At 43.9% G+C, this 22,610-nt stretch overlaps 1 protein-coding gene across 3 annotated transcripts in view; it reads right to left on the bottom strand.

Moving 5' to 3' along the window:
• wwc3 (WWC family member 3) overlaps positions 1-22,610 on the bottom strand; it is a 202,521-nt gene that overhangs the window by 49,479 nt on the left and 130,432 nt on the right. For all 3 annotated transcript variants that reach the window (XM_060833413.1, XM_060833414.1, XM_060833415.1), the window contains exon 6: positions 6,409-6,538. In XM_060833413.1, coding sequence (XP_060689396.1) covers positions 6,409-6,538 — 130 coding nt within the window. The remainder of the gene's footprint in view (positions 1-6,408; positions 6,539-22,610) is intronic.

Below are 22,610 nucleotides of genomic sequence, written 5' to 3'. Positions count from 1 at the left end.
TTGTGATATTTGAGAGTACAGAAAATGCCTTTGTGACCCATAGTAAGTCTTCCCTTGGTGAGGGACTTTAATGAAAAGGACCTGAGGGACATTAAGGTATGGGATAACACAAAATATTTTTTGTCCTACAGTCTGTAGGCAGAGCAACTAGACTTAAATCAGTCAATAATAATGTATAGTAAAGACAGAAAAGGTATTCTTGACGAGGCAATGGAAAGATAATATACATGAGACTGAGACGACTGGCTAAGTTCCTAAGGGATAACAGAAGTGAATTTGCCAATGAGGAGATCAGGAGTGTGTGGTATGATGGTACTGTGCCTTTAAGAGGGAGTTACTCTGGGTGGTTCTCTTGCGGAACGCGTGCTTCAGACACAGTGGGTGAGAAACCTTCATCTCCTGGAGCGCCTTTTTTTTTTAAACTTAGACAAGAGAAGCACGAGTGGGTGCAATCAGGCTCAGACAGACCCAGGGTTTTAGTTTTGCTTTCATTAGAACCGGGCCAATGGACTGAGAAGTGGCAGATGGAGTTTAATTCAGATAAATGCGAGGTGCTGCATTTTGGGAAAGCAAATCTTAACAGGACTTATACACTTAATGGTAAGGTCCTCGGGAGTGTTGCTGAACAAAGAGACCTTGAAGTGCAGTTCATAGCTCCTTGGAAGTGGAGTCGCAGGTAGATAGGATAGTGAAGGCGGCATTTGGTATGCTTCCTTTTATTGGTCAGAGTATTGAGTACAGGAGTTGGGAGGTCATGTTGTGGCTGTACAGGACATTGGTTAGGCCACTGTTGGAATATTACATGCATTTCTGGTCTCCTTCCTATTCAGAAAGATATTGTGAAACTTGAAAGAGTTTAGAAAAGATTTACAAGGATGTTGCCAGGATTGGAGGATTTGAGCTATAGGGAGAGGCTGAACAGGCCGGGGCTGTTTTCCCTGGAGCGTCAGAGACTGAGGGGTGACCTTATAGAGGTTTACAAAATTATGAGAGGCATGGATGGGATAAATAGGCAAAGTCTTTTCCCCGGGGTCGGGGAGTCCAGAACTAGAGGGCATAGGTTTAGGGAGAGAGGGGAAAGATATAAAAGAGACCTAAGGGGCAACTTTCACGCAGAGGGTGGTATGTGTATAGAATGAGCTGCCAGAGGATGTGGTGGAGGCTGGTACAATTGCAACATTTAAAAGTTATTTGGATGTGTATATGAATAGGAAGGGTTTGGAGGGATATGGGCTGGGTACTGGCAGGTGGGACTAGATTGAGTTGGGATATCTGGTTGGCATGGACGGATTGGACCAAAGGGTGTGTTTCCATGCTGCACATCTCTATGACTCTATTTGAGATTGGTGTTGGTTGTTGAAGTTGGTAGATACACATCCGTCCATCCCTCCCTCCATCCCTCCCTCCATCCAGCAAGAAACTCAGGTCCTCTCTCTGCTGCAAGACTGTTCCATTCAGGTTTCCTTTCTCCTGCACTGTAGAATGGATAGCACGTGAGAAAAATCTGTTTTGCTGAATCTGCCTTTGCCAAGGGTGTGTTTATGGGATGCTGCCATATTGAAACAGTTGATGATTAGTAGGTAAATAATAAAGCATTTCAACAGCGTTAAAGCTGTTCCAAGTATATTTTTCTGATTTGTATTTTAACTGCGTTGTAAGAATAAAGTGGGTTTTGCTTAAAGCCTTGTGGTGGACCAACTGAATCACCTTTGGAATCCAGTACATTTCTCTTGCCTTTAAATAAAAAAGACAGTTAGGGTCCAGGCTTCTGCTTGAATATTTTGAGGGGGTTTGGTTTTGGTCCATGATATGTGTGAGAATCTGAATATTGTACCAACGTACACAGCAGAAGAAAGTCCTTTCAGTAATGGGAATTCTGAACAAAATCACTCCGTGATTGATAAAATGCTCTGCAAAATAGTCACTTAGGAACTGTAAATTCACAATTGCTTTAGTATGAGTAGTACATGCAGAAAATGTGTTTGTCATAACTGGGGGCTACAGCCACAATATTTAGGATCATGCTCCAGGTTTAGGAGGGACCTATAACTCGTTCAAATTTTTGCAGAATATTTGAAAGGCATGATGCAGGTAGAATGACATTTAGGAGGTTTCAGAAAAGATCAGGAGAGCTTTGAGGTTTCAACTGTAGCAAATAATGGGCTCACTAAAATGTGGACCAAGTGATAGTCAAGACTGGGAGAAGGCCATTTCTCACAAAGCTCAGCTAACAGGCTGGTCTGCATGGTGCCATACAGCCATGCAGCATGGAAACAGACCCATTGGCCCATCCAGTCCACGCCAACCATAGTCCCAAACTAAACTAGACCTACTTACCTGTGATTGGTCCATATCCCTCCAAACCTCTCTTATTCATGAATTTATCTAAATGTCTTTTAAACATTGTAACTGTACCCACATCTATCACTTCATTCCATACATGAACTACTGTAAAAAGATTTGCCCTGACAGTCCTTTTGAATCTTTCTCCTCTCACCTTAAAAATATGCTTCCTAACCTTGAAAACCCCCACCCTAGGGAAAAGACACCTGCCAGTCAACTTATCTATGCCCCTCAGGATGTTATAAACCCCGGTAAAGTCACCCCTACACTCCAGTGGAAAACTTCCCAATCTATCCAGCCTCTCCTTATAACTCAAGTCTTCCATTCCCGGTAACATCCTGGTAAATCTTTTCTGAACCCTCTCCAGTTTAATAATATCCTTCCTATAACTGGGTGACCAGAACTACACACAGTACTCCAGAAGAGACCTCACCAACATCCTGTACAACCTCAATGTAACACCCCAACATCCTGTACTTAAAGGTCTGAGCAATGAAAGCAAACATGCTAAATATCTTCTTCACCACCCTGTCTACCTATGACACAAATTTCAAGGAATTATGTACCTGTCCCCCGAGGTCTGTCTCTGTTCTACAACACCTCCCAAGGCCTTACTTTTAATTTTATGAGTTCTGTCCTTATTTGTTTTACCAAAATGCCTAGGATATGCCAGAATAGGGCTTGAGAGTGGATGGAAAGCTTTATAGTAGGAAGGGCAGGAAAGGCCATTACAAAATAAAACACTGGCTGAACATGCAAGACGAGGAGCAGAGCATCAGACCTATGGATTGGCAGAGGGAAGTAGAAACATGAAAAGTCAGGAAAGACGGCACAAGTTCAGACAGTAAGCCTAATTCTGACTGGAGGAGAAAGTGAGGACTGCAGATGCTGGAGATCACAGCTGAAAATGTGTTGTTGGAATAGCACAGCAGGTCAGGCAGCATCCAAGGAGCAGGAGATTTGACATTTCGGGCATAAGCCCTTCTTCAGGATTCCTGAAGAAGGGCTTATGCCCGAAACGTCGAATCTCCTGCTCCTTGGATGCTGCCTGACCTGCTTCGCTTTTCCAGCAACACATTTTCAGCTAATTCTGACTGGAGCCCAGGGGAGAAATCCATAACCTATGGTTGCCTGGTGTCAGGACTGAACTGTAGTAGCCTAAGTAGAGACAGGAGAACAAGTAGGGAACACAGTGTAACAAGAAGCTGAACCAACAAACAGATGAGAAGCAGCTCCAGAATTTGGAACCCTTACGGTTCTAGTGGCTACACAACATTCAGATGGTAAACTACTATCAGAACTTTTAACAGTTGTAGAAAGTTTGGTATACACAGAGAGAGAGAGAGAGGTGTCAGATAAAGGCCAGCCAGTAATGTCCCATGAGTGAATATGCACAAGGAAGGTTCTACCCAATGTCAGGGATAAAGTCGAGGCCAAACCTGTAGTTTGGGAATTTTAGAAACAAATGTGCAACCAGCAAGTGACAGGAGATTCCTCAGTAATGGGAGAACTAAGTTGAGGATTGTTCGAGCACTTCAAGGTGACCCACTGATGGCAATGTCAATCTCCTGATGACTAAACAGCATTTTTCAAGGGTAACAGTTTCAAAGGGAAGTAATTTTTAAAGCCTCCAAAAGAAGCTGGAAATATAAAAGGTAAATTATAGAGGTTAAACCAAAGTGTTCCTGGGGATAAATGATATGGTCAGGGTGTGGAACAAAGACAAATGGAACTGAGATTATCCAATCTGCTTATTGGTTACCAACTATCTTTCACTGTTATAAACAGAACACAGCACACACAGTTCTCTCTTCCCCGAAGGGGAGCACGTTGAACCAAGCAGCTTTCCATAAACTACATGGGAATGGGAGATAAATTAAAGATGAGATGAACGTTCTTTTGATCAGCAATTAAGTCACTAACACAGCATACCACAGAAAGTACTTCTGTTCAGTGAGAGGCTCCTGTTTCGTGTAATTGGCATGCAGTGTTTGAACGAAGGAATTTCCAACGATTACATTCTTTGCCGGAAGGAGAGTCACGCTGACAAAGAATGCAAATCGTTGTCACCCTAATTCTCAACTTCTCGCTTAAAAAGAAATGCAATGTCTGCTGTGGGCAAAGAATTATTTCTAATAGCTCATCTCTTGGTGTTTAAAAGTCCTGCTACTCTGAGAAAACTTTCCCATTCAGGATACTAAACCAATGATTGAGAGATTAAGGATGCTCATAGAGATGTACAGCATGGAAACAGAGCCTTTGGTCCAATCCGTCCATGCCGACCAGATATCCCAACCCAATCTCGTCCCACTTGCCAGTACCCGGCCCATATCACTCCAAACCCTTCCTATTCATATACCCATCCAGATGCCTCTTAAATGTTGCAATTGTACCAGCCTCCACCACATCCTCTGGCAGCTCATTCCATCCATTTACCACCATCTGCGTGAAAAAGTTGCCCCTTAGGTCTCTTTTATATCTTTCCCCTCTCACCCTAAACCTATGCCCTCTAGTTCTGGACTCCCCGACCCCAGGGAAAAGACTTTGTCTATTTATCCTATCCAAGCCCCTCATAATTTTGTAAACCTCTGTAAGGTCACCCCCCCAGCTTCCGACGCTCCAGGGAAAACAGCCCCAGCCTGTTCAGCCTCTCCCTGTAGCTCAGATCCTCCAACCCTGGCAACATCCTTGTAAATCTTTTCTGAGATCTTTCAAGTTTCACAACATCTTTCCGATAGGAAGGAGACCAGAATTGCATGCAATATTCCAACAGTGGCCTAACTAATGTTCTGTACAGCCGCAACATAACCTCCCAACTCCTGTACTCAATACTCTTGACCAATAAAGGAAACCATACCAAACACCTTCTCCACTATCCTATCTCCCTGTGACTCCACTTTCAAGGAGCTATGAACCTGCACTCCAAGGTCTCTTTGTTCAGCAACACTCCCTAGGACCTCCAATTTTTGTGTCATCTGCAAACTTACTAATTGTACCTCTTATACTCATACCTAAATCATTTATGTAAATGACAAAAAGTAGAGGGCCCAGCACCGATCCTTGTGGCACTCCACTGGTCACAGGCATCCACCACCACCCTCTGTCTGCTACCTTTGAGCCAGTTCTGTATCCAAATGGCTAGTTCTCCCTGTATTCCGTGAGATCTAAGCTTGCTAATCAGTCTCCCATGGGGAACCTTGTCGAACTCCTTACTCAACTCCACATAGATCACATCTACTGCTCTTCCCTCATCAATCTTCTTTGTTACTTCTTCAAAAAACTCAATCAAGTTTGTGAGACATGATTTCCCACGCACAAAGCCACGTTGACTATCCGTAATCAGTCCTTGCCTTTCCAAATACATGTACATCCTGTCCCTCAGGATTCCCTCCAACAACTTGCCTTAGAATGAAACATTTATTCTCCAGATTGGATGGTGCTGTTCAAAACAGCTTTTATTGCCATCCCCATTGGTTCTGTGAATGTGCTGGTGCAGACACTTCCTGCTTTTATACAACTGACTGGTTTGGTAAAACTCTTTAAAGGCCAGTTAAAAGTAACCACTTTAGTTGGGAGTCATGTTGCACATCGACCAGACAAGGCAAGAGCAGTAGTGACTGAAAGAACTTTATCTGACTTTAATGAAGCAGGATTTGGAGATGCCAGTGTTGGACTGGTGTGGACAAAGTTAAAAATCACACAACACCAGGTTAGAGTCCAACAGGTTTATTTGGAAGCACTAGCTTTCAGAGCGCTGCTGATGACCACCTGATGAAGGAGCAGCGCTCCGAAAGCTAATGCTTCCAATTAAACCTGTTGAACTCTAACCTGGTGTTGTGTGATTTTTTAACTTCAATGAAGCAGTTGGTTTTAACGACAATCTAACTGCGTCAGGCTCACTTTTGCAAATTTCAGCCGTACGTTTTCAGAATTTTTGTAAAAAACCGAATTAAGGTTCTCCAATTGCCATGTTTAGATTTGAATCCCTGTTCCCTGGGTGGTTAGTCTAGGAGCCTGGGTTATTAGTCTGCTAATTTTGTGTGTTAACGAGGAAAAATGTCTTACCTGAATAAGGTCCTGTTTCTCTTTCTCTCCTAAAGTAATTGACTTTTTGATCGTTCTCAGCTCATTCATAATTTCCTGCGCTTCATCCAGTTTATAGTTAGTTTGACTGTCAGACATTTTGCGGTCAATCCTGAATCAAACGAAAGAAGAAAATATCTTAACCATGTTTTTTACGTTTCTCTCCATTGTGCACTAGCATTTCTTTTTGGCTTATGGGAACAATTTGGAGATTTCAGTTTTTTAAAAAATCCCCAATTGCGATTTGTGTCACTTTTGGGAATAGCTGTTGCAATCACTGAATGAACAGGTTTGCTGATAGTCAGTGCAACATTGTTATTTCCCCATTGCACAGTTTAACAAAATCAAAAGGCACTGGGAGCAAAAGAACTCTGTTGTCTAACAGCATTACAAAGCTTTTGGTCCATCCAGTGTTTGGGACCAACAAGTCAAAAGCAACTACAACAAACTGCAACACAGGCCACGACACAGGGACAAAGGAGACTCAATTCTTAAAGCAACAATTTAGCATGGGTTTATTTATGAGGATTGATCAAAGTCTGAAGGTCAGCTTCTCAAAAGAATGCAATTCCACAAAAATCGTACATTTATCTCTAAGGCAGAGGAGGTCACGATGGTCTGTTCTGACAGGAGTAAAACTCAAAATTAATAACACACCAAACACAGTATGTATCATGTTTCACATAGACATAGAGAGAGAGAGAGACACAGTCATAGAGATATTCTACAGGAAAACAGGCTCTTCGGTTCAACTCGTCTCTGCGGACTAGATATCCTAAATCAATCTCGTCCCATATCCCTCCAAACCCTTCCTATTCATATACCCATCCAGATGCCTTTTAAATGCTGTAATTGTACCAGCCTCCACCACATCCTCTGGCAGCTCATTCCATACATACACCACCCTCTGCGTGAAAAAGCTGCCCCTTAGGTCCCTTTTACATTATGCCCCTCTCATCTTAAACCTATGCCCTCTAGTTTTGAACTCCCTTACCTTGGGGAGAAGACATTGTCTATTTACCCTATCCATGCCCCTCATGATTTTATAAATCACTGTAAGGTCACCCCTCAGCCCCCAATGCTCCCCGGGAAAATAGCCCCAGCCTGTTCAGCCTCTCCCTATAGCTCAAACCTTCCAAACCCAGCAACATTTTTGGAGACCTTTTCTGAACCCTCTAAAGTTTACCAACATCTTTCCTATAGCAGGGAGACCAGAACTGAGCACAGTGTTGCAAAGATGGTCTAACCAATGAGCTGTACAGCTGCAACATGACCTCCCAACTCATTTACTTAATGCACTGACCAATAAAGGCCAACACCTTCTTCACTACTCAACTGAAGCCTCCCCATCTACTCCCATTTGTACCCTCCCCAGATAATCTCCGTTCCATTTGTCTTTGTTCCATACCCTGAACATAATCATTTATTTCCTGGATAAATGGATTTAACCTCTGTAATATCTCCTCTCATATCTCCAGCTTCTTTTGGAGACTTTAGACATTACTTCCCTTTGAAACTGTTACCCTTGAAAAACACTGTTTTGTCATCAGGAGATTGACATTCCCATCGTGAATCACTTGAAGTGCTCAAACAATCCTCAACTACACCCCTACCACTCCCCATTATATTTCAGAGCTGTCCCAATAGGATTCAGCCTCTTGTCGTGTACAAAGTGGCGAAGTAAAATCTGGGTTTATCTAAACCAGGCCACTGACCACAGTTGGAGAAGGAGCTGGGGGAGGAACGTATGCAGTGATTCCAGGATTCACCAGCTTCAAGATTGCTGCCCACTGAATGGAAACATAGCTGCTCCTTTCGACCTTACACTTGGGCGTATATTTTCTGGAATGATAGCTAGCCTGTCTCTCTGACCCCCAAGGCTGTCACATGGAAGCCAGGGTTCCAGATGGGTGCGTGAATAATCATGGGATTGTCCTCGGGAGGGTGCTAACAATTGCAGGGAAACCCGTACACGGAAAACCAGCGATTGACACCATCCAAAGTGTTCAGACTTTCCGAGAACAAGAACGCAAGTCGATCTGTTACAACATACGGGGAATGTAGCAGCGAGCAGGAGGGCGGGATCGGTCTTGAGCATTTTTGGGGAAACTCAACCGTCAGCCGGGTAGGACCGTTCACCAAACCATTTGCCCCTCTCTTCCACCAACCCAACCCCAGCACCTTGGCTTGCAGCAAAGTCACAAGGTTAGAGTCAAACACGACGAGCCAATCAGTCACAGACTAAAGCAACCTTTTGACTCCCCACCCCCCTCAAGAGACTTGGTAGGTGTGGACAGAACATTCTAGAAAACAAAAAAGGTGCCTCCCGTGTGCAATGTTGCAGACATATTTGTTCAGCCCCTGGACTCACGATGCCTTTTAACCAGCCCGGATCAGAGTTAATATCCACTAATGACATTCCCAGAGGTCCAACTCTCCTCATGATTTATCAACCTACTAAGTTGCCATTCACTCTAGGCTGCACGAGTCTGAAGTTATTGTCTGAAACAGAATACTGCCTTCGGGTTAACCTGCCATCAGCTATATTTCAATTCCCATTTAAAATCGTAAACCAATTCACACGGAAGACATTTTTAACATACTTCAGCCTTTGCTAAAACCCCACGGAATTGACGCATTCTCCTCAGATCCTTCAAAGACTGGGAGAAACCCTGCATGGTTTCAGAGCCATTAAACCCACCTTTTACAAGCCTCATATATCTTGCCCTAGAAGCCAAAAGCTGTCCCGGAATGTGTGACAGATAACCCAGGACTTCAGATCAAAATACAACGCCTGCTTTAGTACTGAAGGGTCACTGACAAACAGAAGCACAACTCATCAAACCCAGATTATCGACATGCCCTAAGAGCATTCGGGCTCCTCACAACCTTTTGGGTCAGTGTAAATGGATGGTGTTTGTATCTTGAAACTTACCTTCCAGTTGTAACGTTATGCGAGCAACAAGCTGTGAAACATCAGAGTTTTAGAGATGTACAGCACGGAAACAGACCCTTCGGTCCAACCTGTCCATGCCGACCAGATATCCCAACCCAATCTAGTCCCACCTGCCAGCGCTCGGCTCATATCCATCCAAACCCTTCCTATTCATATACCCATCCAAATGCCTCTTCAATGTTGCAATTGTACCAGCCTTCACCACATCCTCTGGCAGCTCATTCCATACACGTACCATCCAGTGTGTGAAAAAGTTGCCCCGTAGGTCTCTTTTATATCTTTCCCCTCTCACCCTAAATCTATGACCTCTAGCTCTGGACTCCCCAACCTCAGGGAAAAGACTTCGCCCATTTACCCTACCCGCAAGTCTGCGTGACTCAACAACAACGATAAAAGACTTTACTGGAGCAAATGCTTATGGAAGAGCCTTGGCTCAATCCCAGGCTGACATTTCAGTGCAGTAGGTATGACAAAGGTACTTTCTTACGGACGAGATGCTAAAGTAAGCTCCATCATGTTCTCTCAGGTTGGTGTGAAAGATCCTGCAAAACCATTTAAAGAACAGAGTGGCACACTAGCACAGTAGGAAGCACTGCTGCCTCACTGCACTAGGGACCCAGGTTCAATTCCATTTTTCTCCCTGTGTTTGTGTGGGTTTCCTCCCATAGTCCCAGGACGTGCAGGTTAGACGGACTGGCTATGCTAAATTGCCCATAGTGCTCAGGGATGTGTAGGTTAGGTGGATTAGCCATGGGAAATGCAGAGTTACAGGGATAGGGTAGACGGTTGGATCTGAATGGGAGGAAATGAGGACTGGAGATCCGAGTCAAAGCGTGTGGAGCTGGAAAACTACAGCTGGTCAGGCAACATCCGAGGAGCAGGAGAGTCGACATTTTGAGCATAAGCTCTTCATCATTTCCATTGGAAAACTTAATAGAATAATAGATTCTTTAACTACTAAACACCAATAACATCCCATATACACACCTTTGCTAAAATAGATCATCTCATGTGCAACTTTTCTACAGTCCAGGAAGAAACAACATCAAGAGAAAATTCTGGTAGAGAGGGAGGTATGGCAACTTCCACAATCAACTTCAAAACCCCAACAACTACTGAAAGCTAAACTAGGGCAGCATGGTGGCTCAGTGGTTAGCACTGCTCCCTCACAGGGACCCGGGTTCAATTCCTGCCTCAGGCAACTGACTGTGTGGAGTTTGCACATTCTCCCCGTGTCTGCGTGGGTTTCCTCTGGGTGCTCCGGTTTCCTCCCACAGTCCAAAGATGTGCAGATTAGGTGAATTGGCCATGCTAAATTGCCCGTAGTGTTAGGTGCATTAGTCAGGGGTTAAAAAAAAAGTAGGATGGGGAACGGGTCTGGGTAGGTTGCTCTTCGAAGGGTTGGTGTAGACTTGTTGGGCTAAAGGGCCTGTTTCCACACTGTAGGGAATCTAATCTAATCTAAAATCCAGGAGAAATTACACCTCTTAATGCAATAATATTGCCACATGTAGTTCTTGGTTTTGTTTGATGGGAGTTATCCCTTGTAATAAAAACCAAATTCTGTGGGTGTTGGAAATCTCAAAACAAGCAGAGAACCCTGGAGACACTCAACAGGTCTGGTAACGCATCTGTGGAGAGATAAGCAGAGTTAACGTTTCGAGTCTAGTGACCCTTCATCAGACCCTGAAAGGCTAACTCTCACTCTGCCAGAGCTGCTGAGTTTCTCCTGCAACTTCTGTTGCTTGAGTTACCCCCGAGTGTCCTGTCATCACCTGACAAAAAGCTGGTCAAACAGTTAGGTTTTAAATGATGGTAGAAGGGAGGAAAGCGAAAGAGTTAGGGACAGGGAAGCTCAAAGCTTAGGGGCCGAGGCAGCTGAAGGCAGTGATGGAGAGAGAATTAGAGAAGCTTCGATATCGGAGAAGCCTGAAAATCTGGAGGAGGAGGAGGAGGAAGAGGGAAGGCCTGATACATGTGAAAAATCTGGTATGCAATAACACAGACCAGAAAGTTTCAGAGGAGTCAGTAGATGCCTGAACCAAAAGATACCACTGGCTTTTCAATAGTTCAACAACACGTTCTTAACACAGAAGTTGAAAAGCATCCTGTCAGAAGCTATTTAAAAGCATATTAAAGTGAATGAAAAATTCACAGCGTGTGTCCCCAACTTCAGCCATCATGGGGCAAGGAAACTAATCCTCTTCTCAGGTCAAAGGTTAAATGTGGGCCTTTAGAGGCCGGGCCAAGCCAGCCTAAACGTTGATAAGCAAAGTTTGTGGGAGCACCACTCTGCACAACTCATCCAGTGCTGACAGCAGATTGATATCAGTGACCAGCCCCACCACCACCCCTTCCCCAGGGACAGGCCAGCTTTACTCATAACTTGGTAAACTCTCGTCTGTAATTGCGCTTCCATTAGACTCAAAGGTCAAAACATGAAACTCAGAACATGCTCAGGAAAATCGGTAATCATGGAAGTCGAACAAACATTCAACAAGCAAACACTTGGTGCACGTTTCACAAGACTGGCATTTCCAACACTGGTGCCTTGTGGTGGACCCTTAAAAACTTCTCAGCCAGTTTGAGAACCTGTAACCTAGAGAATTGTATGGTATTGTACAAATTCTCCTGATCTCAAATTCTCTCTCCAAGAGTGTTTGATCACAATCACTTCCTCCCAATTAACTTACATTTGTATAGACCCCTTTATATCATAAAATATCCCAGGATGCATCACCACATCATAAAGTAAAGTTTGACAGCAAGCCATGTGAGAGATATGGGCAACTGGTCAAGACCTTGGTGAGAAAGATACATTTTAATGACTGTCAAAGAGGGAGAGAGAGGTAACGAGGTCCCAGAAGAACAGCTTGTGTCCATTGAATTGAATTGAATTTATTGTCACGTGTACCAAGGCACAGTGAAAAGCTTTGTCTTGCGAGCAATACAAGCAGATCACAGAGTTAAGTAGCATAGATAGTAAATAATAGGTAGAATGATTGTAGGAAATAGGAAACTTAGATCTGCATGCAGGAGGTTGCAAGGAGTCAACCATACCCGGCGCCATCTTGCACGAACTTAATTAAAGGGCAAAGAAACATGAGACACATAGGGAGTCAAGTTTTGTAACATTGTAAGCAGGTTACATTGATGATGTAAATACAGTAACCCACCCCCAACTATAACCTAGGTGGTGGTGGTGTTTTGGGGGTGGGGGGGTGTTAGCATTGACTGGATACTGAACTGGACTTGCCATGTAACTACAGTGGCTACAAGAGCAGGTTCAGAGGCTTGGAATACTGTGGCGAGTGACTCACCCCCAAAGCTGCCCACCATCTACAAGTCAGGAGTGTGATGGAATACTCAACATTTGCCTGAATGTGCTCAACCCCAACAACACTCAAGAAGCTTGACACCTTCCAAGACAAAGCAGCTTGTTTGATTGGCACCACACCCTCCCCCACAGACTCTTGGTATTAGTAGTTATTCCTATCTACAAGATGCACCGCAAAAATTCACCAAAAGGTCCTTAGACAGCACCTTCCAAACCCATGGCCACTTCCATTTGGAAGGACACAGGTAGCAGATACCAACATTAGCAACCTCCCCTCCAATCCACTCACCACCCTGACTTGGAAATACATTGCCGTTCCTTTACGGTCACTGGGTCAAAATCCTGGAATTACCTCCCAAAGGGCATTGTGGGTCAACCTATAGTACACGGACTGCAGCGACTCAAGAAGGCAGCTCACCATCACCTTCTCAAGTGCAGCAAGGGACGAGCGAGAAATGTTGGCACAGTCCGTGATGCCCATATCCCATGAGTGAATGAAAAGAAAACAAATTGATATCAGGGCCATCTCTATCTGACTGAATATTTCAGCGCAGGCTGATGCAAGGTAATTTGTTTTTTTTTGCTGGCGTCAATGAGTTCTCAGTGCGTTCAGCACACTGGGGCTGGGAAAAGGAAAACGTTATGTTGCTTCACATCTCGTGGAAGCTCAGCACCAGCCGCCTTCACCATTCTCCCTGAAAGATATGCAGTACATCCTGAAAGAATGGAAACTTCTGTTGCCTCGGCTGCCTTTTACATCAGCTGCTGGCAACATTCCCTCACCTAACCACAGCCCACTTCCTGCAAAGCTTTCCATCAACAGCAGGTACTGTTCAAGTGGCCAGCTTTTCGCTCAGCCTGCCCAGCAGCAGAAAACAATTGAACCTTTATTCTCACACAGCACAGACTTAGAGACGTTTGACTGTTAACTGAAGATCACCCCTGCCCCCTACCCACACCCCCCCTCAACCGCCCCCTCACACTATGTTTTGTGTATGTGTTTACTCTGCCTCATGTATTATACATTCTCTCAGTCTTTGTTGAGGTGCTGACAAGCAATCACATTCTCTTCCAGAATTCCCTCAGGGATTTTAGCCGGGGGTGGGGGTGGGGGGGTGTGGGGGGGGGGGGGGGGGGGGGGGCAGGGACAGGAAAGAGATTTGGGCTCAGACTTGACGTTGCTATTTTGGTAGCGTTTAGTGACGGCACAATGATTCCTCAATCACCAAGGTGCAACACTAAGACTGGGGAGTTGATCTCTACTCTCAGACAACAGCAACACAGGGGGAAAAAAAAGCAAATCGTGTCCCACTTGAAAGCATGTTTGGCGCAACTCAGCCAAAGAGTCTATTTCACAGCATCGTCCTTGCTCTCAAGCACTCAGGATGGAGACACATTCTCCCAACAGCAAGTATTAAAATATCACCAGTGCACTCCCTGAATGTCACATCGGCCATTATCGGCGGCTCCCTCCTATAGGAGGGATGTTGTGAAACTTGAAAGGGTTCAGAGAAGATTTACAAGGATGTTGCCAGGGTTGGAGGATTTGAGCTACAGGGAAAGGCTGAATAGGCTAGGGTTGTTTTTCTCTGGAGCGTCGAAGGCTGAGGGGTGACCTCACAGAGGTTTATAAAATCATGAGGGGCATGGACAGGGTAAATAGACAAGGTCCTTTCACTGGGGTAGGGGAGTCCAAAAGAGGGCATAGGTTTAAGGTGAGAGGGGAAAGGTTTGAAAGGGGCAACTTTACAAGCAGAGGTTAGGTGCGGGTATGGAATGAGTTGCCAGAAGAGGAGGAGGAGGCTGGTGCAATGACAGCATTAAAAAGGCATCTGGATGGGCAGATGAATAGGAAGCATTTATGGGCCAGGTGCTGGCAAATGGGACGAGATTAGGTTAGGATATCTAGTCGGCATGGACAAGTTGGACCGAAGGGTCTGTTTCCACGCTGTACAACTCTATGACTCTCAATGACGCCCTGGACTTCCAGACACGCGCCTCAGATTACCAAGACAGATCTAATATATTCCTAGAGGTTTGACCATGTGACACATGAACAGATGACTGCTCATGTGACACTTGCATTAAAATTCCCCACATTTTGTGAATCTTTCAGAATCCACCTTATTTGGCAAACTCACTATCACCACATTGTAAATTGAATATTTGGCTTTATTTTGTAGTGTGAATCACAAAATCCTTAAAATATAAGAAAGAGCAAAAAATACAATTTAAAGGTTAGGTCATGTGTCGATACACTGTTAAGATTTTTTTAGCAAAAGTTAAAAAAACATAAAAAGGTGGGGAGGCAGTGGTGCAGGGGGGGCAACATCGCTGGACTAGTAATTCAGAGGCCCAACGCTAATATTCTAGGAACATGGGTTCAAATCCCAACATGGTAACTGGTGGAATTTACAGAAAAAAAAATCTGGTGTTGTGAATTTGTCTCAGTGACAGCAAACATGAAACAATCATGTATCAATAGTTGGACAAACATGTAGGTTTCACCACTGACCTCCAGGGAAGGAAGTCAGTCATCTGGTCTACATGTAACTCCAGACCCACAGCAATCTGGCTGACTCATAACTGCTCTCTGACATTGCCTAGTAAGGCTATCAGTATCTTGGCAATTAGGGACGAGTGAACCAAAAAAACATGCCTAAATAAAATTCAACTCACCGACTGCTACCCTGCATAACCTGGAGGTGAGGCCAGGTTGTCACAAAGAGGCAATAAAGCTGTCTGACCTGCAAAACTTCAATTATATTTCAGAACATAGCACAAACGAATGGAACCACTCCCTTCCCCAGCTTGCATTTCACTCTCCACTGGAGAGGTTGCTGGTGTGTCTGTGTCTGTCTACATGTGTGTGTCTGTGCGTGCATCTGTGTGTCTGCATGTGTGCCTGCGTGTCTGCGTGTAACTGTCATAAAACTCTGGATTCGAATCTCGATCAGGGCTTGTCACGATGATGAAAGTTGCCAATCCAATGCAGTACTGAGTGAACGTTGCCATATCAGAAGTGTTGTCCTTCAAGTGGAAGGATCAACAAAGGTCATATCTGCCTGCACTGGTGAATGTAAAAGTTGCCATTGTATTATTACAAAGAAGAATAAGGCTATTATCCCTAACGTTCTGGTCAGTGTAGATCCCTCAATAAATTCACAAATACATAATCCAGTCACGATCACATTACTGCTTTTGGCTGTTTGATACATGCCCATTAGCTGCCACTCTCCTTACATTACAACCCTGCCTAAACTTCACCAAAATGCATCGAGACATTTCTGCGATTGCAAAGAGCCCACATAAATGTCTTTTCCTCCCCACTTCTCCAATTTCTAAACTGCTTCCCCTTCCCTCTCAGGTTGAGTTCCCTTCAGCAGAGGGAGAGCGAGAGAGAAATCTGCCTTGAGCAGATCAAATTAACAGCCCCATTCTGGGAACTCATATTCTGTGAGGTCCACCTGTCCTCATTATAATGGGAGAAAGTGAGGACTGCAGATGGTGCAGGCCAGAGTCAAAACGTGTGGTACTGGAGAAGCACAGCAGGTCAGGCAGCATCTGAGGAGCAGGAGAGTCGACGTTTTGAGCATAGGCTCGTCATCAGGAATGTGCCTCAATACAATCACTACTGGTCTGAACTCAATCTTCTGATTATTGGTTCAAACTGTTATCATCCCACAGGAAACCAAAGTAGTCCGTCAAAACCACTAGGACAAATTCTTGCTCTAGAGACAGGTGACAATTGCTGCCACGAAACTCAGGAAATCTTAAAGTTTATTCACCCAAAACTTCAATTATATTTCAGAATATAGCACAGGCCAATGGAACCTCTCCCTTCCCCAGCTTGCATACACTATAACAACTCCAGTGGAATATCCAATCCTATTGTTACTGTACAAATGTTACCTCCCACTGGCGTAGCTCACAGGCTCCACTATTCCCACAGTCATACTGAACTGGTAAAGGTTTTGTTTTAAAGGTACTCAGAGTGCCCCAGTCTACCTCATGTTCAGATCAAGGGTGATAGAAAGCATACACCAGGATTCTGTACTCAACAAGAATTATAGTAAGTAATTGGACTATATCTGCAGATGTAAAATCACTGCCATAAACACTAAGTAAAATTCTAATCACTTTATAAGTTCACCTTTACATACATGTTACACATACACAGACGGACAAATTAAGAGAACAGATTATTGGTGGAGGTATAAAAAATGAAACATCAGTTGACTGATCTTTGCTTCCTAATTCTTATATTGAGATGATCCTACTTCAACTAACCTGGCCCTTAGTATACAGTTACCTTTCTCTGTAAGTTTCTACTGGTGTATAAGAAGTACCAAGTGACTGATGCACTGTGAAAATGTCTCCAATTTATCAGTTCAAAAGTCACAGCTCACAGCAAGGTCAGTGGTTTCATTCAAGTTTAAACCTGGCTTGCTTTTTTGCCACAGAGAACAGGCAGCCTCTGTTGGGGAAAACAACAGCACACACTGCTGTGTCTTTCTCTCTCTCTCTCAGCCTCTTGTGTCTTTCTATCTTGTTTCCAGTTCCAACCTGCTCAGTTAGCTGAGAATCAGTCAGCTTCATTGTAAACAGCTCCTTGGCTCCTGATTGTCTGCACATTGCAGGAGACTACAGCCACAAACACAGAGGTCACACGAGGTATCAAAGTCTTTTCTGTGGCATTATGCAGCCATTCTGGTAAATCTCTGCTCTAAAAAAAACTTTATTTCTCCCTGCAGTTCATAATTTTTAAAAGACACAAATGTGAAAGGATAACAGCTATGATCAGCTCGCAGCTGTTCACGGTAAGGCTATCACAGTGAGATAATTGCGGGCACGAGTACAAGGTCTGGTCAAGGAGCTATTTTTATGGACAGCACATGCCTGTAATTGGGAGCCACTGCATTGCCTGGGACTGAAAGGTAAAAGCAACATTAGCTGTCACCCATCTCTTTCCACTCACCTTGGTTAGGCTTGATCTTTCTCTACCTTTTCCAGCAATGAAAAAAAAACAAGTGTTGAGGTATAGGGTCACAACATATTGGTCTAATAAGGCGGCAGAGCAAGCACAAGTGAGCATTATGTTTAAGTTTATAACTTATCAATTCATCTGGTCATTTGATATTAACAGAGTGAATATCTGATGGGATCAGGAACCCAACGCAATCTCGGTCGAGAATGTGGGGCTGGAAAAGCACTTCATGAAGGGCTTATGCCCGAAACATCAATTCTCCTGCTCCTCGGATGCTGCCTGACCTGCTGTGCTTTTCCAGTACCACACTCTTGACTCTGATCTCCAGCATCTACAGCTACCCGAGAAGTCAGTTAAGGGACGGTGCGAGTGAGTAGGGGTTTTGGCAGTAAGTTTTATTGAAAGCAAAGTTGTATTATTTACAGCATAAATCACTTAAATAATAAAGCATAACAGTGTTATGTATTCCCCCACGTTATGTTTCTCTTGCTTAGTGTGTGTTTTTACACCCAATTATGTGGAACTCTTGATCAACTGGAATATTTGATTAAACGTCAAATTCCTGGTCCCACAGGTGCCTGTCTGTTAATAAAATGTTTGCTGTAGTTAGTAACTTGAACAGGAGAGTTTTGCAAGGCTATGGAGAATGGGGAGGAGAGTGGGATGGTCTACCATGGCTGTTTCAAAGTGCCAGTACAGGCCTGATGGACTGATTGGTCTCATTACTGAATTAATTTAAAATATATCAACCGTTGTTAAGGATCCCTCCATTTATTTAAAAGGTCAACAGTACTTTAGCCTCTTCGATGCATCACAGTTTCATCATATGCTTTGAATCGACAAGCTTAGGCTGGACACAGACAGGCCCAGCCTAGACAGAGTGGACACTGGGAAGATGTTTCCATTGGCAACAGAGACTCGAACCAAATGGCACAGCCTTAGAGTAAAAGGGAAGATCTTTCAAAACTGAGATAAGGAGACAATAAAATATTCACTTCAATTTTAGGTATTTGCATTATAACTAGAAGTAATACAGATAATGTGGACGAGATTGAGCAAAAAATGGAAAGACCAACTCTGCCCCTCAAAGATTTATATTGTCAGATAATGTAGGGTATCCTAGCTTTCCGACGTCCTCCAGCCTTACAATCCACCAAGAACATCACACTCTTCATTATGGTCTCTTCAATATTCCCTGTACCGATCATTATCCATCATTCTCCATGTTTTTAAGCTGCTGAGGACCTAAACTCTACAATGCCTTTCTTAAATCACTAGGCCTTTCTAACACACTCCCCTCCTTTAAGACACAATTTGAAGAAATGGTCTTAGATCAAGCATTTTGCTCGCCTTTCCTAACAATTCTTACAATGATAGAGGGTCGAATATTGGGGGAGAACTCTCCTGTTAAGTGCCTCAAATATTTGCATTAAAGATAAAGGCACTATATAAATGCAGACTAACTGGAACAAAAGAAAATCCTTTCAGTCTATTGAGCCCACTCCTTCCATGGTCATCATGAGCCATTCCTCAGCTCACTAGAACAGGTAGATATTTTCCAATCAACCTGGAAAGGGATGCCAATGCATACCTCTGGATTAGGTGGGACTTCAACTCTCAAGCCTCCTGGTCCAGAGGTAGGTACACTACCACTGTGCCACAAGAGCCCAAGAACCAACCTTCTCTGTCCTTCTCAGGGATTACAAACTTTGGGTAGTTCCTTCATTTTTAAGAGTGTCATTTTCCTGTTGACACCACCGGGTAAAGATCAAGGTCCTTGGTGTTGATTAAAAATACTTCACTAACATTGAGACAATCACAATTATCTTCACTATTTCCATATTTTTCTCAGCAGGCCTATCAGAAGGACAGCAGACAATTGGAGTCAGGACTGGGGGGGAATGGGAGATGTCTAGTCACCCTTACAAAATCATTTCTCACTCTTTGGATTAATGGATTAATTTTTCAAATCGGGAGCACCTACAAGATTAGAGACCCTAATGTAAATGATAAAGTAGTCTTTGATATCTTAATTACAATGGTACATTTCTACAGTTCCTTTGTTCTCTCTCCCAAGGCCCTGCCAGTACATTTAACAGCTTGGGGGCCTGCAGTAAGTCTATTTCTTTTAAATATGTTTGTATACACCTCCACGGCAAGTGAGACATGAATTCAGAATGTCTAGCCAGAGGAACAGCCACTACCACTATCATAAGGCCATAAGACATAGGAGTGGAAGGAAGGCCATTCGGCCCATCGAGTCCACTCCGCCATTCAATCATGGCTGAATCCCCTGCCCCCACCTAATCAAATGTTGTGTGATCCCAAGACCCTAATTAACATGAGATGGCAATACAGTTACTACAAAGTAGCTTGAAACTTCCACCTATTCAAAATGCCCACAGCCAAAGTGCCACCTGAAATACAACTGCTGCCCGATATAACTAATTGATAAGCGGTCGACCCCCAAGTTAGTACTGATGCCTCAGTCTCTGTTCAAACAGATTACAAACGAAGTTTGCCTCTGATCATCTTCAAAAGCGCTGTGTTTCTGCATGGTTGGAATTAAAAACATGTTTGATACAGAGCCTGGAGTGCGAACAGTCAAACACTTCTCCTTTGTTTACAGACAAGCTTGAGATCGTCCACTTAAATTTATCAATGAAGACAGATGAAAGGTGATCTGGAAGAAGTGACGTCGGACAGCTCTCAACACCTTCCAAAAGAAAGGAAATCAAGGGAGCGACAAATAGATTCTTCCAAGAAACAGATGGGAAGGTGTGAAAACATCAGCAACAAGGGTTGAGATTCCTGAACAGTAATATTCGTTGTTGCGACCTTTGTTCAAGGGAATCAGGTCGTCAACTTCATAAATTGACACAGAAAAAAGTTGCAAAATCTTACAAACCAGGAGGCGGCCCTTTGACCCATTGTCCCGGTGCATGCTTTCTGAAAGAGCTTCTACACAACGTAGGAACACAAAGAAAAGAAATTGGCCATACAGTCTCACTCATCAACAAGAATGTTGCCAATCTGTGACATAACTCTGCAGACCTACCTTTGCCCCAAACCCCTTAGTACATTTCCTTGACAAATATTGATCAATCTCAGATTAAAAATTAACAATTTGTATGTCAATTTGCACAAGGATGATCCAACCTCTCCCACCCTGTGCTTGCAACATCTTTCCCAATTTCATTTCTGAAATGTCTAGCTTTTGTTTTTGACTATGCACTCAATCCTGTACTCCACATTAACAGTTCTTCCAATCAGTATTGGCTCTTTCTCTGAATATCTTATAAAAATTATATTAAGATCACCCCTTCAGATGCTGAATTTCGGGGAACTCAACCTCTCCTGGTGAAATTTCTCCTGGTAATTGAAGTCCAGTTTCCAGGCATCATTCTGTGAAACATATAACCACATGCCGCAGAGATCAAAAACAAACTGAGTTGTGGCACTAAGAGTCTCGCTCACTTGTCCGAGCGTGAACAAATTGAAGTTTTGTGTATCTAAATCATAACATCTCTCCTGATAGCTATTTTCATCTCCCTGCTCAGATATCGAAGACATATGTCTGGGACAAGGAGGACCTTCTGACCCTAAGGTATGGACACTAATACCAAGCAACAAGACCCTACTGCTTCCCTTATACTTTAGTTCTCTTGCAAAGAGGCCATCATTTCATGTGTACTTTTGATCATTTTTGCATTTGTTCCTGATAGTGTGGGAACAAACCCTTTGGTCCAACAAGTCCACACCAACCCTCTAAGAGTATCCCACCCAAACCCATTCCTCTACAGTTACCCCTGACTAAGGCACCTAACCTACACATCCCTGTACACTCTGGGCAATTTAGCATGGCCAATTCAGCTAACCTACACATCTTTGAATTATGCGAGGAAACCGGAGCAGCTGGAGGAAACCTGCACAGACAAGGGGAGAACGTGCAAACTCCACACAGACAGTCACCCGAGGCTGGAATCGAACCCGCGTCCTTGGTGCTGTGAGGTGGCAGTGCTAACTACTGAGCCATCTAGCAGTTATCAACCTGGATCCTCATGTCTTTCAGGACCAGCAGTGTTTAATTTTTCACCATTTAGAAAGTGCCCTATTCCATGCATTTTGCACTCAAAGCCAAAGACCTCACATTTACTTACATTAAAATAAACTGTCGTTTTGCCCATTGTTTTATCTGTCAACCTCTGTATCATGATTTACCTCTCTTTACACAATTACCATGCTGCCAATCCTCACGTCATCAGCAAATTTGGATTTGTGACGTTAATAACTGCAGAAAGTCATTAATGACTTGTGAATCATTGAGAATCCAACACAGATGGACCCTTGTGGTGAAGTGGTAGCGTCCACACCTCTGAACCAGGAGTTCCGAGTTTAAGTCCCACCTGCTCCAGAGTATAACACTGCGAGACAGGTTGTTCAGAAAATATCTCCGGGAGATCCAAGATGGCGGCAAGTCAGAGTCTATAGTGCTCCTCCCAGGACCTAGGCAAAGTGGGCCACCCTCCCCCACCACACTTACCAAATCAACTAAAAAGGTTTTTTTAATGTAATTAGTGATTTAGTATTAAATTTATACAGTTCAGTTTCCTGTAAAAATGACGAGGGGGAAAACAGCCTGCAGTTCTCAGCAGGCAGCAGCCCCTCCCCCACCCTCCCCAGCTGCAGCAGAGGTGTCCACAGCCGCCCCGGGTGGTGAGCCTCGTGGAAATAATTTCCAAACTCGACGCAAAGATCGATGTTTTCATAGAAGAGTCCCGAACTCGGTGGAATTCACTCTCGGCCGCGCTACAAAATCACAGCCGAGACATCGAAGAAATTGAATGCCAAGAGGGAGGGGCAGAGCTAAAGGTCGCGACCTCCGAGGCCGTCGCAGAATCAGC

This window comes from Hemiscyllium ocellatum, chromosome 12 (genome assembly GCF_020745735.1).
Source record: "Hemiscyllium ocellatum isolate sHemOce1 chromosome 12, sHemOce1.pat.X.cur, whole genome shotgun sequence".
Taxonomy (NCBI): domain Eukaryota; kingdom Metazoa; phylum Chordata; class Chondrichthyes; order Orectolobiformes; family Hemiscylliidae; genus Hemiscyllium; species Hemiscyllium ocellatum.
This window is presented reverse-complemented; position numbering and strand designations above follow the sequence as displayed.